The 13,217-nt window shown below is 47.4% G+C and overlaps 3 protein-coding genes across 7 annotated transcripts; 1 reads left to right on the top strand and 2 right to left on the bottom strand.

The window, feature by feature from the left end:
- Positions 1-7,864: 7,864 nt before the first annotated feature.
- Positions 7,865-8,761, top strand: LOC117891560. Its single transcript, XM_034797080.1, has 2 exons — positions 7,865-7,985; positions 8,048-8,761. The coding sequence occupies exons 1-2, from the start codon at positions 7,959-7,961 to the stop codon at positions 8,639-8,641; spliced, it is 621 nt and encodes a 206-aa protein (XP_034652971.1). The 5' UTR covers positions 7,865-7,958; the 3' UTR covers positions 8,642-8,761.
- Positions 8,762-9,957: 1,196 nt separating this feature from the next.
- On the bottom strand, positions 9,958-10,414 carry LOC117891562. The gene is made up of 2 exons (XM_034797081.1): positions 10,375-10,414; positions 9,958-10,341 (listed from the first exon to the last, which is right to left on the bottom strand). The coding sequence occupies exons 1-2, from the start codon at positions 10,412-10,414 to the stop codon at positions 9,989-9,991; spliced, it is 393 nt and encodes a 130-aa protein (XP_034652972.1). The 3' UTR covers positions 9,958-9,988.
- Positions 10,415-10,470: 56 nt separating this feature from the next.
- On the bottom strand, positions 10,471-11,751 carry LOC117890400 (basic salivary proline-rich protein 4-like). Of its 5 annotated transcripts, none has more exons than XM_034795207.1 (2): positions 10,966-11,751; positions 10,471-10,917 (listed from the first exon to the last, which is right to left on the bottom strand). In XM_034795207.1, exons 1-2 carry the CDS (start codon positions 11,741-11,743, stop codon positions 10,547-10,549), a joined length of 1,149 nt encoding a protein of 382 aa, XP_034651098.1. In that variant the 5' UTR covers positions 11,744-11,751; the 3' UTR covers positions 10,471-10,546. The 5 variants fall into 5 exon arrangements, with proteins under 5 accessions (XP_034651098.1, XP_034651097.1, XP_034651096.1 ...); XM_034795206.1 differs by having other exon boundaries at positions 10,471-11,069; positions 11,112-11,751; XM_034795205.1 differs by having other exon boundaries at positions 10,471-11,133; positions 11,173-11,751.
- Between the last annotated feature and the right edge of the window lie 1,466 nt (positions 11,752-13,217).

Below are 13,217 nucleotides of genomic sequence, written 5' to 3'. Positions count from 1 at the left end.
TCCCCTCTGCACTCTGCCGCTGTGGGGTCTCTTATTGGATTATTACCACTGCCGCTGGAGTTGGGGCTTCGTGCGCGGCCAGCCGAAGAGAGAAAGTGAAACACGAAGAGCAATAGCTTTGGACTCGATTGTGGATTTAAGAGCGCACGGTGGTGCTTTTCTGTGTTTGTATGTTAAGAGAGCACTCACTTGGCTTTGGAGTGATTTCCTCGGTCGTTCGTTCTGTTGTTGGCCCGGGGGAGGCGCACAGGGTGCTGCTGCTGCTGCTACCGCTGCCGCCGGCTGTGACGCGTACCAAAAGGTTAACTGGCTACGTAGACGGACGGCTTTTGCCGTAGGTTGCGGAACGTGGCCAAAACTGAGACTTGCTTCAGTGCAAATTTTAGTCAAATCAATTTTATTGCAATTTTATGCGGGGAACTGCCCAGAACAATGAAAATAAATGACAAACTGTAGATGACACTGCACAAGTGTTACTTTTTGACAGTCTCCAGTGTTGTAGAATTCCTATATTTAGTGTTGAAAGATTATGGTTTATTTTTGAAACATTTGAAGGATTTCTGTTGCATAAAGCCATAAAAGCAAGGCTCCCTAGTACAGTCTTGTGGGTCCCAAAAATAAACTTGTACACTTATGAATTGGAACTTTGTCAAAGTCACCTTCAAATGTGTTCAATATGTCCCAAATCGTTTACGTAAATGCATCTCATCCATATCTATATCCACTTTGTATATCTGAATGCTCGAGGCGCTCTGCACTGCAGCCCAAAATGTACCCGAAATAGACATTGTAAAGTGTCGCTCCGTCGCTTATAGAGAGCATACTGCATACATCATGACATTTCTGTGTCATAAATTTGTTGCCGCTTCGTTCCTTTTGGATTTTTGGCAGCATCCCGCCCGCCCCCACGCACCACCCCCCACACAGAGAGCCCAGCCCTGAAAGTCGTACGCACATGATGATGGTGTGGTGGGATGTGGGGGGAAAAATAATTTCTATCATTTGTACACTCCTGTGTGGGTTAATCGGAATGAAAAGTGAATGGAAAACAACGAGAAATGTGCGACGCTGAAGGAGAAACATGAAGGCGAACATGTGAAAGCAGTCCAGAAAAAGACAGAGAGAGAGAGAAAGAGAGAGAGAGGGAGAGCAATCAAACGAGATCGAGAAACGCCCCCGCAATGTTTCTATATTTCATTCCATTCCACTCGACTCCAGTCTCCCCCTTCCAGCAACCATCTGCCCCCCTCTATTATTAGACATTAGAAGTCTCTGTGTGTGTTTTTTGTGTGCTGTGCGGCTGCTGCACTATTTATAAACAATTCGAAATCGGAGTTTTTGTGAGTGATCCGAGACCACATTCAACGGTGCGCCTCTGGGGCAAGTGAAAGGTTTGTTTCCACAATGTAACAAGAGTTGCCCCTCAAGCGTGGTAAAGGCAATCCATTAGGTACGAAAAATGGGAATTACAAGCATTATTTAAGTGCCATTATGAATGTAAGTTGTGTTTCAATGGAGTGTTTTGTTTAATAATTGTTTAGATACCTTTGACGAGGCTTTTAGATGTCAAATGAGACATTTTTACATTGAAAACGGATGGAAAAACTATATTTGTATGGGTTATTATAAATAAATTCGTACTAGAACTACTATGTTTCGCCTGAATGGTGTTGCCTATAAGGACTCCCTGAACTATTACAAGAAACTTTGCCGAACGCTACTGTAGCTAGGAAAATCTCCTCATTAAAAAGTTGTAACCCATTAAAAAATATGAAGAAAACCTCAAGAGTGACCTTGAAGGGGCCATTGATGGATGAATGGATGGGATGTCTGTTTAGAAGATGCTATCGCCGAATGACATCTTTCTCTGTATACCCAAGCCGCCCACTGAAGCATCTTGAAAACATCATTAACAATCATCAGACCCAGACCCTGTCTCAGTCTCATTCTCAGTCTCTTCTGGTGCCTGTTCTGCTGGCTCTTCTGCAGCCTTGTGGGCAGCTTGCGTCTGCTTCAGATACAGATACAAATGCAAACCGAAAGACACTCGTACACAGCGACGGTTTGGCGGTCTGTCGGTCTGGCGGACCGAAACCGGTTCCAGGCAAAATCAAAAGTTGCGCAGACGCCGTCGTCTCAGCTGCTGCTGCTGCTGCTGCTGCTGCTGCTGCTGCTGCTGCTGCTGCTGCTGCTGCTGCTGCTGCTGGGTCTGCTGACCAAAGCAGAAGTTTGGGAATTGGAATTGGAATTGGAACTGGAAGTGAGATTTGGATGCTGTGGAGTAAGAGGGAGCGGCTGTGGGGTGTGACTGGAATCAGAGATCGCTGGATGCTGTGTGTGTCGCCCCTTGTTTTGGGGGAGCTGGCCTGGCGCATGGAAACGGGTTTACTTCTCGTTTCTGCTACACCTTTTACGCCTGTTCCTCCAGGGTTCCGTTCCGTTCCGTTTCAATCCAATTCGAGAGAACGTGTTTCAAGGCTTTCAACAGTGACTGGTGCAGGGGCAGGGGCACGGACAGTGGCAGTGGCAGTGGCAGGGTGTGTTTGTGGCCAGCAGCAGCAACAGAAAAGAAAAGGAAAAGGAGGTCGCTGGCAAACAAAGAGATCTTGGGAAAACAAAAGGCAAGCCTGGGGATTGGCTCGTACCCAAAGAACTTGGCAACGCGAGCGAGAGTGAGACATGTCTATAGAGAGAGCGAGCGAGAGAGTGAGGAGAGCAGGAAAGTCCCACCCTCATCTAATAAGAAATAACGGCGAATGCCAAGAATGAAGATCACGCTGCTCAAATCGCATCGCCTCGTATCGGGAGCACGCGATCGGCAAGAGACCGGCTAATGCATATGCTCGTAAATTGGCATAAATAAAGCAAAAGTCACGTAGATCCGTGGCCAAAAAGCAGCGGCAGAGAAACCAGTTTCAAGTTTCAGGCCAGGCCAGGCCGGGCCGGGCCAAGAGAGTGGGAGTGCTGGGAGAGCGGCAAAGATCAGAATTCCAGATCAGATCATCCATCCAGTGGCAGCAGCGACGATGACGTCGCCGTCTTCTGAGTCAGCGGACCGTCGCGCTCTATCTGCTCTTAGCAAGTGAAGCCCAAAGAGCGCATACAAACAGCTGGGATCCCCCACCAGCAACAAAGAGAGCAACAGAGAGAGCGAGAGACGCAGCGTGGGTGCCGCCAGAAGTTGAATCATGTGGAGATTTCCCCTGCTCTGACAATTCCATATAAATGCTTCCCCGTAGAAACAGAACTGGAAATTTTCAACTCAACCGTTGAGTGGATTTCTCATGGGGGTTGCTCTTGAGTTTGAGTTTGAGTGGAATAATGTAAAGAGAGCGCCGCGCCTCACTTCGGCTCGATTCGATGGCGGAAAGTGTTCCCAGTTTTACGATAACCAAAGAAAACTGTGTGGAAATGATTAATTAAACAATTGAATTAGCTAACATTTATTTGAGTATTAAATAAATAATTCTTTCGGATATATTTTTATAATTTAAATGAAATATTTGAATTTTTCAGGCATCATCCCTCTCTTATGCTCCATAAAAGTCTCCGATGTTATTATTTCTCGTATTATTTTGGCTTCCTTTTCAATATCAAGAATCCCTGACTTCCACGTTCCTTTCTTACTTCTCTGTTTTCTTCCATTTTGCTTGCATTCGAATTCAAATTAAACAAATTAACGATAATTTTGTTTGTTTGCTTCCATTTCCCCTGCACACCTTTCTCTTCTTTGTCTGCATTGTTCCCTCCCCCCCTGCAACCTTCTTGCCTAATTACTGACAACTAACTGCCGTTCCCGCTGCTGCTGGGCTTCAAGTTTTCCACTCCACCCCCTTCTAGAAGCCCCAATGCAATTGAAACCTGCGCTACAATCCGCATATCAAACCCCCATAGACAAAGGGCTGCCCTGCCCGGAGGCACCAGCCTGGGCGGCGAGGGGCGTGGCGGTCTGACTGCAGAGTCGAAGAAATTACGCTGATTGAACACTAATTTATTTGTTTGTTTGTTTTAACATTTTCGGCGTATTCTCAGGGACACGGAAAGGGGAGGAGCGCGGTGGAAACGTAGACTCGCAAGTCGAAAAGTTTTCCCTTCTTAAGGTGCAACTCCTCAATGTTGCACGCGTGTGTGTGTGTGTTGCAACAGAAGTGGCAGCTTCTGGCTTTTTGTTGCAATTCGTAAAGTGAAGTTTTTTCTTTGTCTGAATCCGCTTTTTCGCCTAATTGGCTGTAATTGAAATTGGTCTGAAGGAGAGGTGTGAGAGTGGGAGTGGGTGTGGGTGTGTGGGTGTGTGGCATGCGTGATCGGGAAATCGATTGTTAATACGTGATTTGGCTGAAGAAAATATTTTCAATTGCTGCCGCAAAGATATCTCCCATTAAAAATATATTTTCAATTTATATTTCGCCTTCAATGAAAATATTAGGACACAAAACCAAGATTTTCTGCGCGTATTTCCTTGGACCATTTTGGCCATATTCTTGCCTGTTTCAGGCAGGACTCTCTTGCTTTTTTTCCATCCGCAAACACACACACGAGCGTAGACACACTCCCCCCGTAGTTTGCTGCCAGCCGTCGAGGATTTTTTGTTTGTGGTCGGTGCGACTTGTTTGCTCAAAATTCTGATATATTCACGTTTTGGCTTTTTGGCCACACGTTTCTTTCTTCTGTGCCTGTACCCTGTACTGTAAGGGTATATTATTCGAATGGTTGGCAGAACGAGCGTCAAGGGAAGATGGAAAGTTGTGGCCTAGCGATTCTCTTATTCGTATTATCCTGCTGCCCATAGGAACAGAAATATCAACTCCGAAAGCAGATGGCTTCGATTGTTCAACTCATTCTGACAGCCCTTAGGTTGTGTCTTTGTCTATAGGGTATCTTCACGTCGCTCTTTAGACACTTTATTTCTTACTCATCTTTTTTTCTATTTTCTATGTTTTTTTTGGTTTTTTGTTTTTCTTTCTGGCAATTTCCAGTCTGATGTGGGCGACCTTTTAGCGAACGTTTTCGCCATTTGCAGTTTTTCGCCTCTGGCAGCGGACATGCCATCTCTCACTCACTCGCTCACTCTTTCTCGCTCTCACTTTCTCTCTCTCTGTCTCTCTATCTCGCTCTGCGTCTATTTTTTTGTGGGTTAGGGTTACTCCTGTTTCCGTGTGTGTGGTGTGTGGTGTGTCCTGCTCGCCTGCGATCTCTGTTTGTGTTTTCCGAGTACTTGGTTATGGTAATCGAATTTCAAATTATTGCCACGAGCTATATGCACTGTCTGCTCTATCAGTGGAGGCGGGTAACGGGGTTCGACGAGAGGCTGGGAATGTGTCCTTTTTTCCAACAGTTTTTCCTTTTTGCTGTGCCAAAAGTTTTCTCCTCTTTGTGTGTGTTTGTTGGGTGATGTTTTTTCCCCACTGAAAGATGAATTTGTGTTGTGTTTTTTCCTGTTGTTGTTTGATTAGTTGTTGCTATTGTTCTTCCGCCCACACCCACACCATCCATGAGGGGTGTTTGTGTATTTTGGGGTTTTTTTCCACAGTTTCTCCTGCCCCTGCTCCTCTCCGCATTTGTGTTTTTTTTAGTGTGGCTGTCCTTGTTGCCGTTTACATCCTGTTTTCGGCGAGTTTTGAATATTTTGCGGTGCATGTTTTGCCATGCAATAATTTAATTGTCGGATTTGGCAGCTTAAGAGAGCAGCAGGCAGAAGCAGCTTCCCGACAGAATATGTGTGGCTGGGTGGGTTGGCTTGTGTCGGGGAGGGGAGGAGGGATGGCAGGTGTTGTTGTCCGATCCGACCGTTTTGTTTGTTTGTTTTTTCTGTCCATTCGTCTGCCTCTCTTTCCGTCTCTCTGCCTGTTTGTTTGTTTGTTTGCCTATCCGGCGGACACTTTGCGATTTATTTATGTTTGGATTTGGCTTGTTGCTGCCCACTGCCACTGAATCTGAATCTTTTGACAAATTGCTGAAATTAGTTGACCAACAGGTTCGTTCTTTTCGGGCCTAAAGTGTACAGAAATCTTTTTATTTGAGGAGAGCACAAATTAAATGTATCACATTCAATGCAGAAATGTAACATAATAAAAAATAGGAGCATAAAATATAACCTGTAATTAGCGACTAACTAAAATATTTGTTTGGGGTATCCCGGAAAGGAAAAGGCGACAAAACTCTATCGATTTAAGTATATTATTTCCATAAATTGTTTAAATAGTTTAATACTCTTCGCATTCTATTCTATTTACACACTTTTGCGTGAACTTTTAGTTAAAGTAATAGATACTCTCTTCGCTTGGAAAAGGTCACACAATCAATTTACTTTCTCTAGTCGAACCCCCTGCCCACCCCTTGTCCGCCCAACGTCACGAGTGTTACCTAGCGCAGCTCAGTTTCCGTGGCATTATAATTAATAATCAACAGAAGCTTAAAGATTTTAATTAAAATCAACAGCAGACTCTGTTCGGGTTTACCAACTGCTGCTGCTGCTGCTGCTCGTGTCTTTCCGATGCACTCTTTGGCTTTGTTCTGCTCTTTATCTTTGCCTTACGTTGACAACTCGGGACAGCCATGGCAACCCCTGCTCCCTCCTCCAGTGCCGCCGATCAAGCTGCGTTGATTTCTTTTAATTTAGCCGCAATGACCTGCATCGAAATGCTTTTGTGTCGCACTCGCTACATGTCCAAGCATCCTGCATCCTGCATTCTGCAGCTGCTCCTGCTGCTCCTTCCTGCTACCAGCTTCGGCTCCAATTTTAGTTGCAATCCGTTTTGCTGGCAACTTGGCCAAGTTTCAGTTTCAGTTGCAATTACTTGGCGCACCTGAAGTGGACGACAACAACGACAGCGACAGCGACAACGACGACGATAACGGTCGTCGGTCGTCGGTCGGCGATGGCCATGCTGGGTCAAAGGTTAGTTTGTTTGTTTGTTTTCGTTGTTGTGGCGACTCCCATCCGATTGCACACACCCTCGCACAGTTTTTATTTTTATTTTTTTCGCTGCCAGCAGAATGGAAGGAAGAATTCTTTTCCATTTTGCAAGATTTCCTTTCCCCTCTGCCGTCTATTTTTTCTGTTGACTCTGCGCTTTCTATTTACGCTCTACGCTGGCTCTGCTCTGGCTCTGGCTCTGCTCCACTACTGTTGTTTGTTGAGTTTCAACTGCAATTATGTGAATTTCCACCGTGCACAGCATAAAACATTTCTCTCTGGCCCCCCCCGTTCCCCAGCCAAGTTTCAGCTGGTGCCACACCCCTCTTACGGGGACAGCCAGTAGCAGCATTCTGCTGCAAGCTCAAAGTCAAACAGCGCCAGGGACAAGTAAACAGCTTCAAAGTCAATAAAGAGTGGGTGAGGTCGAGGGGGCAGCGTAGATACCACTTAAATCTAGAAAAAGGAACGGAGCGGAGCGTCTTGCCGCTCTGCTAACAAAACTCACGCCTTTAGGCTTAACAGCAAAAAAGTGTTGGCTAACGTCTGGCAGACCCAAGACTGGTTATTCTGTGTGCCATTGAGACATTGCAATCGGAGCATTATTACAGCGGGCATGATATATATTTGTGTTTAATGTTTGAACTAAATATAAAATTCTATAAATTAAACAGAAAACTGCATAAAATGGTGGGAAATATTTTGAGTTTACAAGTGAAAATTTTGGATTTTATTCCCACTCGTATAGCAAATTTTTGAGTACAAAAATAAAAGTCTATATAAATTATCTAACCTCAACGAATCTCTGGTTGTATGCAGAGCCAGTTTCCATATTTAGAAATGATATTTATGGTGTCTCGAATAATTCCTACATCCACTTAGCCTTGAGGTTTTGTACACATTCCGTAGTTCCTTTTAATGTTATATAAAATCATTAAAATCGAAACCTTTCAGTAACAAATATCGTAGAAAATTCCAAGTATTTTTGAAAACTTCTTTAAATTGTATAAGTTTTTTGTCGCTTTAAAAGAAGAAGAAAATCATGTCCCCAAATGCTGCCAAGAAACGGGTGAGTGAATGCCAACAAATGCCAAATCGTTGGAATACTGACAGCCTAGAGATCTCCTCCAGGCGATGACCTCAGTTAAAAAACGGGGAAAGTTGAGGAAGAGTATTCCTGGCTGCACGAAACCACCAAATGCCCTCAATTCGGCCATTATTCGACGCATTTGCCGCATGCCGCCAGAGAGGCTGCAGGCCCACTCGATTGCTGAGGTCAGATACCTCAATCCAGAGTTCAGGAGAGTCGATGAACCTGGCGCTGCCACCTCCGTTTGCAATGTGTGCCATGAGATCCATTTACCCCCTGCAGTCGAGCCGTTGTTGGAGAAAGTTCCGCAGGAAACCCAAACGGAGTCTTGCTGGGGTTGCAGTTGCAATTGCAACTTTTCTGGTGATCAATCCAGAATGCAGCGGTCCAAACAGATGACAGCCAGGACGTCCAATCGGATGTCAAGCGAGAAATATTATCAGAAGTCATCGTCTAGCAAGGAGATGCTCTCAGCCAGCCAGGTGCCAGTCGAAGGACCCTTTCTGGAACAAGTAGCGCGTGCATTTTGGCTTTCCCTTAGGTCCAGCCAAACGTCCCAGGATCAGCCAGTCGCCTTGTCGCACCAAGGATCTGTGTCCCACCATCTAAACAGTGCTTTCGATGGTTCATCCTGAGGGTTGGGCAGGGTTCCGCTCCTCCATTCACTTGGTGTCACGTATACGCTTCGTTTTCTTTGAGTTTTCTGTTACAGGGGCAGCGGCGACAATCACCGAATAAAAAGCCATCGGACAGTTGCTGAGCTCAGTTTCAATTTTCACTTAAAACAAAGTTGGGCGAGGAGGATGCGGATGTTGCTGGGTTTTTGTAATCAGAGCAAAAGTATAGACGGCAGCAGACACTTCCTCCTGCCACTGCCTCTGCCACTGCCCTTGGCTTACGTGATTTCAGCCATCCAAATCACGGATCGGGTTAAGAGTTTCCCCTTCACACACTCATCCTTCAAACCAATAAAAAAAGGAAACCATGTCCTGGAATATCCACTCCATTGTGGCATATCCTTTTGCCAGGCAGCTGCTTCTCCCTACGAGCTTTAAAGGGTATACAGAAACGAGAGTAAATCAGAGGGAAAAACAAAAAATGCTTGCCAAAATCAGCAAAGGAAAACGGAAAAAGTTTTCTATGTGTGTTGTGTGTGTGTGGGTGTGTGTTTGTGTGTGGCTCACGTGACATTTGTTTTGGCAAGTGTCCTGCTCTTCTCATTGGCGACAAATCAGCGCAGAGAACGTACCTGCAACAGAGACAATTGGTTGGTGGGGAATTAGTTGGATTCGACTGTGGATTGTGCATTTAAAGAGCTTAAAGTAGCAAAAAATAAACACTTCAATCGATTCTCCGCTTATGCAAGCGGAACGAGAACATTTTGTGCACAGATCGCAGAGAAATGTCCACAGTTCGTCTGAAGCCATGCTGTTGCTTTTGTGTCTCTTTGGAATGATCTCCCCTCTGGTGTTGGGTCAGGAGGAAGCCATGCATCTAGAATGTGGCAAGAATATGGTCTACAGCGCAGCAGCCGTGCGGTGTGTGTCCACGAAACACGCGAAGAAAGTGAGCTGCCCCCTGGGCTACAAACTGAATGCGTTCGCCCAATGCGAACACACCACCTACAGTGCAGGAAAGTGAAGATCCCTCCATAAATATTAACAATAGAAACCCTTGAAATCGATTGTTGGCCCTTTTGTTTCGCTTATGCAAGCAGCGAGCAAATATTTGATGGATCATAGAACACTTTTGCCACAGTTGGTAGCTGGAAACCATGTTGTTGCATCGAATCATCTGGCTGTGTCTCCTCGGGCTGAGTTATCAAGCAAGGACGAAGCACGGGGGCAAGTGTCCGCTTGGCTACGTGTACAACAAATTCTCCCAATGCTCACGCATAGCCTACAGAGCGGGAAAGTGAGACGAGATCAAATATAAATATTACAATTTCCCATTGAAACTTTTATTTGATTATTGGACGTTAATCAAGGACGCTTCACATCCTTGCCATAGCCCAAATTGTAGCCAAACCAGGCGCCAGTGTACGCAGTTGTGGCCTTGGTGGGTTCCCTTTTCCGTATGGGTTTCCTAGACACTGGCGGATAGAGGATCTTGTGCCACCACTTCCTGAAGACGTCCCACTGATGCTTCCCGTGGTACTTGACGCGCATGCACTGCTTGTACCGTCCGTTCATTTTGTAGCCCCAGGGACAGGATCTATAGCTGCGTGGCACCAGCACCGGCTGGCACTCGCCCAACTCTTCGCTCCAGTCGAATCCCTCCTCGCACGGTATCCAGCCCGATTTGTCCACAAACGAGTAGGACCCGTCCGCTGAGGCATCCACCAGCGAGTGGGACAGGTGCGTCGTGGACTCAACCAGCGAGTAGCTCACGTCCGTCGCCAACTCCATTCGAACGAGACTGATTTTTCCCCCAGCAAAAATTACTTCTCACGGGGCATTTGTCCACAGTTTTCCGTTTCACTTAAGTTATTTTTCCACGCTCTAATTCTAATCTAATGCCAGTCCAGCCCCGACCTTCGGCTACGAGTCCCAACTCCACAGCGGAAACTCTTCGGCGATCTGTGAAGTCTTCAATGGCACCTTTCGGGCGGTCTTTGGCTTTCTGGTGGTGATCTCTCCGCTGCCCACGACCTTCTCTGTTGCCTGCTTGCTGCTCCTCTTTGGCTGCGACCAGCTCCAGGGGTGCCATTCATCTTGGTTATCCTCCACAACTTCCATCTTTGTGGGCTTTTGCTTTGGCAGCACCTTGGGCGGTGGCTTTTGGGTGCTTTTCGGCTGCGACCAGCTCCAGGGATGCCATTCGGCTTCCGGTTCTGGTTGTCCATCCACTTGATCCGCCTTTCGCTTGCTCGATTTTCTGTTACCTCCAACAGTTCTACCCGGTGCTGTGCCTCCGCCTTCAGATGGTGTGCCTCCGCCTTCAGAGGGAGTTTCTCCGCCTTCAGAGGGAGTTTCTTCGCCTTCGGATGGAGTTTCTCCCCCTGCGGGTGGTTTGTCTCCGCTTTCAGGTGGTTTGCCTTCGCCTTCGGATGGAGTTTCTTCGGCTGCGGGTGGTTTGCTTCCTTCTGCTGGTGGCTTGCCTCCCCCTTCAGGTGGTTTGCCTTCGCCTTCAGGCTTGTCCCCTTCTGCGGGTGGTTTACCTCCGCCTTCAGGTGGTTTGCTTCCTTCTGCTGGTGGCTTGCCTCCGCCTTCAGGATTCTTGTCTCCGCCTTCAGGTGTCTTGCCTCCTTCTTCAGTTGGTTTGCCTCCGCCTTCTGGTGGCTTTGTGACGACTGTTGTTTCTTCTGGCGTCGCTTTCGTTGTATCTCCTGCCGCTGCGGATGTTGTCGCGTTCTGTGCTCCTTCTTCGGGCTCCTCTGTGGCTTCTTCCTCCGTTAACTCCACATCCTGCTCTTCGACAACCACAGGTGCCAGTGCCACTTTGGGTGGTCTCTCTTCAGGCGAGTCGTACCACGGAATGATGCCGCTGGGATACCCGGGCGTGGCGGTCGTCTTGCCCGCGTCCTTATCGGGCAGAAACCAGCCGAAGTCCTTGCGGATTGTGTCCGGCTGCTGTCGCGGCCTGTAGGCCATGCGCACGCATTGATCCCTCTGGTAGGGATTGAGCCAGTGAAAGCCGTAGGGACACTCGTTCCGTCGCGCAGGCCCCACCACATCCGGCCCAAAGAGGCACACCAGGCTGGCCACAAGTGCAACCAATGTGCCGCGTCCTCCCATGTCGCTGCGGTCAGGCCAACTGGCAGTTGATCGCTTGGATCGGCTCTCGTTTGGCGTGTGACTAATCAAGTATTTAAGTCGATTAACTGAAGCAGTTTCAGCTTCAGTTGCTGCTCTGCACAGATCACAAAACTTTGACCATTTTCCACGCACAAAATGAGAGTTGCTCGAGTTGCTCGAGTTGCTTGTGGGCTGTGGGGCAGGCAATATTCAATGCCAAAGTCAGTGGCAAGTTTCAAAACTCAGCAGCAAACATGACGGGGGAGAGGGTTGTCTGACACCTGAAAGGAAAGGCAAGAGTCCAAAGCCAGAGGCAGAGGCGGAGGCAGAGTGGGACAGCTTTCATCTCGTTTCAGTTCTCGTTTTGTTTGCTTTTGTTGCATCTTTCTCCTTCTCTTTCTCAGTGCCGTGTCTTTTGCCTTTTGCCATTTGCTTGTTTGTTTGTTTGTTGTGTGCCAGTGCTGTCGGAACTATCTGTCACACGGGAACTGAGTGCACTAAAAGTGTCGCCTTGCAGCAGCAGCAACTGACTTGGAAAGATAATCAGGCAGTGAGAGGGGAGTGCTGGAGGTGCTGCAACTTTTGCTAATGGTTTATCTGGGCGCTGGGCTGCCTCTTTTTTTTTCTGTTCACCTTTTTGACTTCAAGTTGCCACCGAATTGAGTGAGTTTCTTCATCATTTTGAATGACATTCTCCCAACTTCAATCTCCATTTACAATTTCATTCACTTGTGGAGATTTTCAGAAAGTTTATTTGCCTTGGAATCTATAGCTAAATGTTTTATATTTGTGGAGGCTTTCCTCTGCTCAATTTCTTTTTGTTGTTATATTTTCAATCCCCTGCTACACATTTATAGCTCCTGTTGTGCTTTTGGTCACTTTTTTGTCACCTTTCCTCCTGGCTCTTGCAGCTCTACTGATCTCCTCGCTGTCCTCGTCACTTTGCTCTTCACTTGCCGCTAATTGTGGCGCTTTTAGCAGTCTACCCCTACCGATCCATTTGTTTGCAGGAGCATCTGCTTTTCCAGAGACTCCTTCGTCCGCTTTGGGCGCTGCAGTTTCTGCAGGTGGCTCCCCGCCTATGCCGTTTCTTTGAAGAATTTTCGAAAAGATTTGATGAAAAGTTCTTTGCGCGCCTCTTGCTCCAGGGCCCTCTATTAAGCCTCCACCTGCGGGTCCACCTGCTGGTCCATCTCCCCCTGCTGCGGGTCCTCCTCCGCCAGGTCCTGCTTCATCTGGTCCACCGCCATCGCCAGCGCCGCCAGCTCCCCCTTCTCCTGCTCCTCCTCCTTCCCCCTCGTTGTCTTCCCTCGGCGGTTTCTTGCGAGGCCGCTTCGATGAAGGCTTTTCTTCCGAGTCGCTCCACGGCATGTAGAGCGTGGTTGGCCGCTTAGTCGTGATGGGCACAAACCAGCCAAAAACCTTTCGAAGGAAGTGCGGCTGCTGGACCGCGTGATACTTGATGCGGGAGCAC

This window comes from Drosophila subobscura, chromosome E (genome assembly GCF_008121235.1).
Source record: "Drosophila subobscura isolate 14011-0131.10 chromosome E, UCBerk_Dsub_1.0, whole genome shotgun sequence".
Lineage (NCBI taxonomy): Eukaryota > Metazoa > Arthropoda > Insecta > Diptera > Drosophilidae > Drosophila > Drosophila subobscura.
The sequence above is the reverse complement of the archived record's forward strand: the minus strand, read 5'-3'. Positions and strand labels throughout refer to the sequence as shown.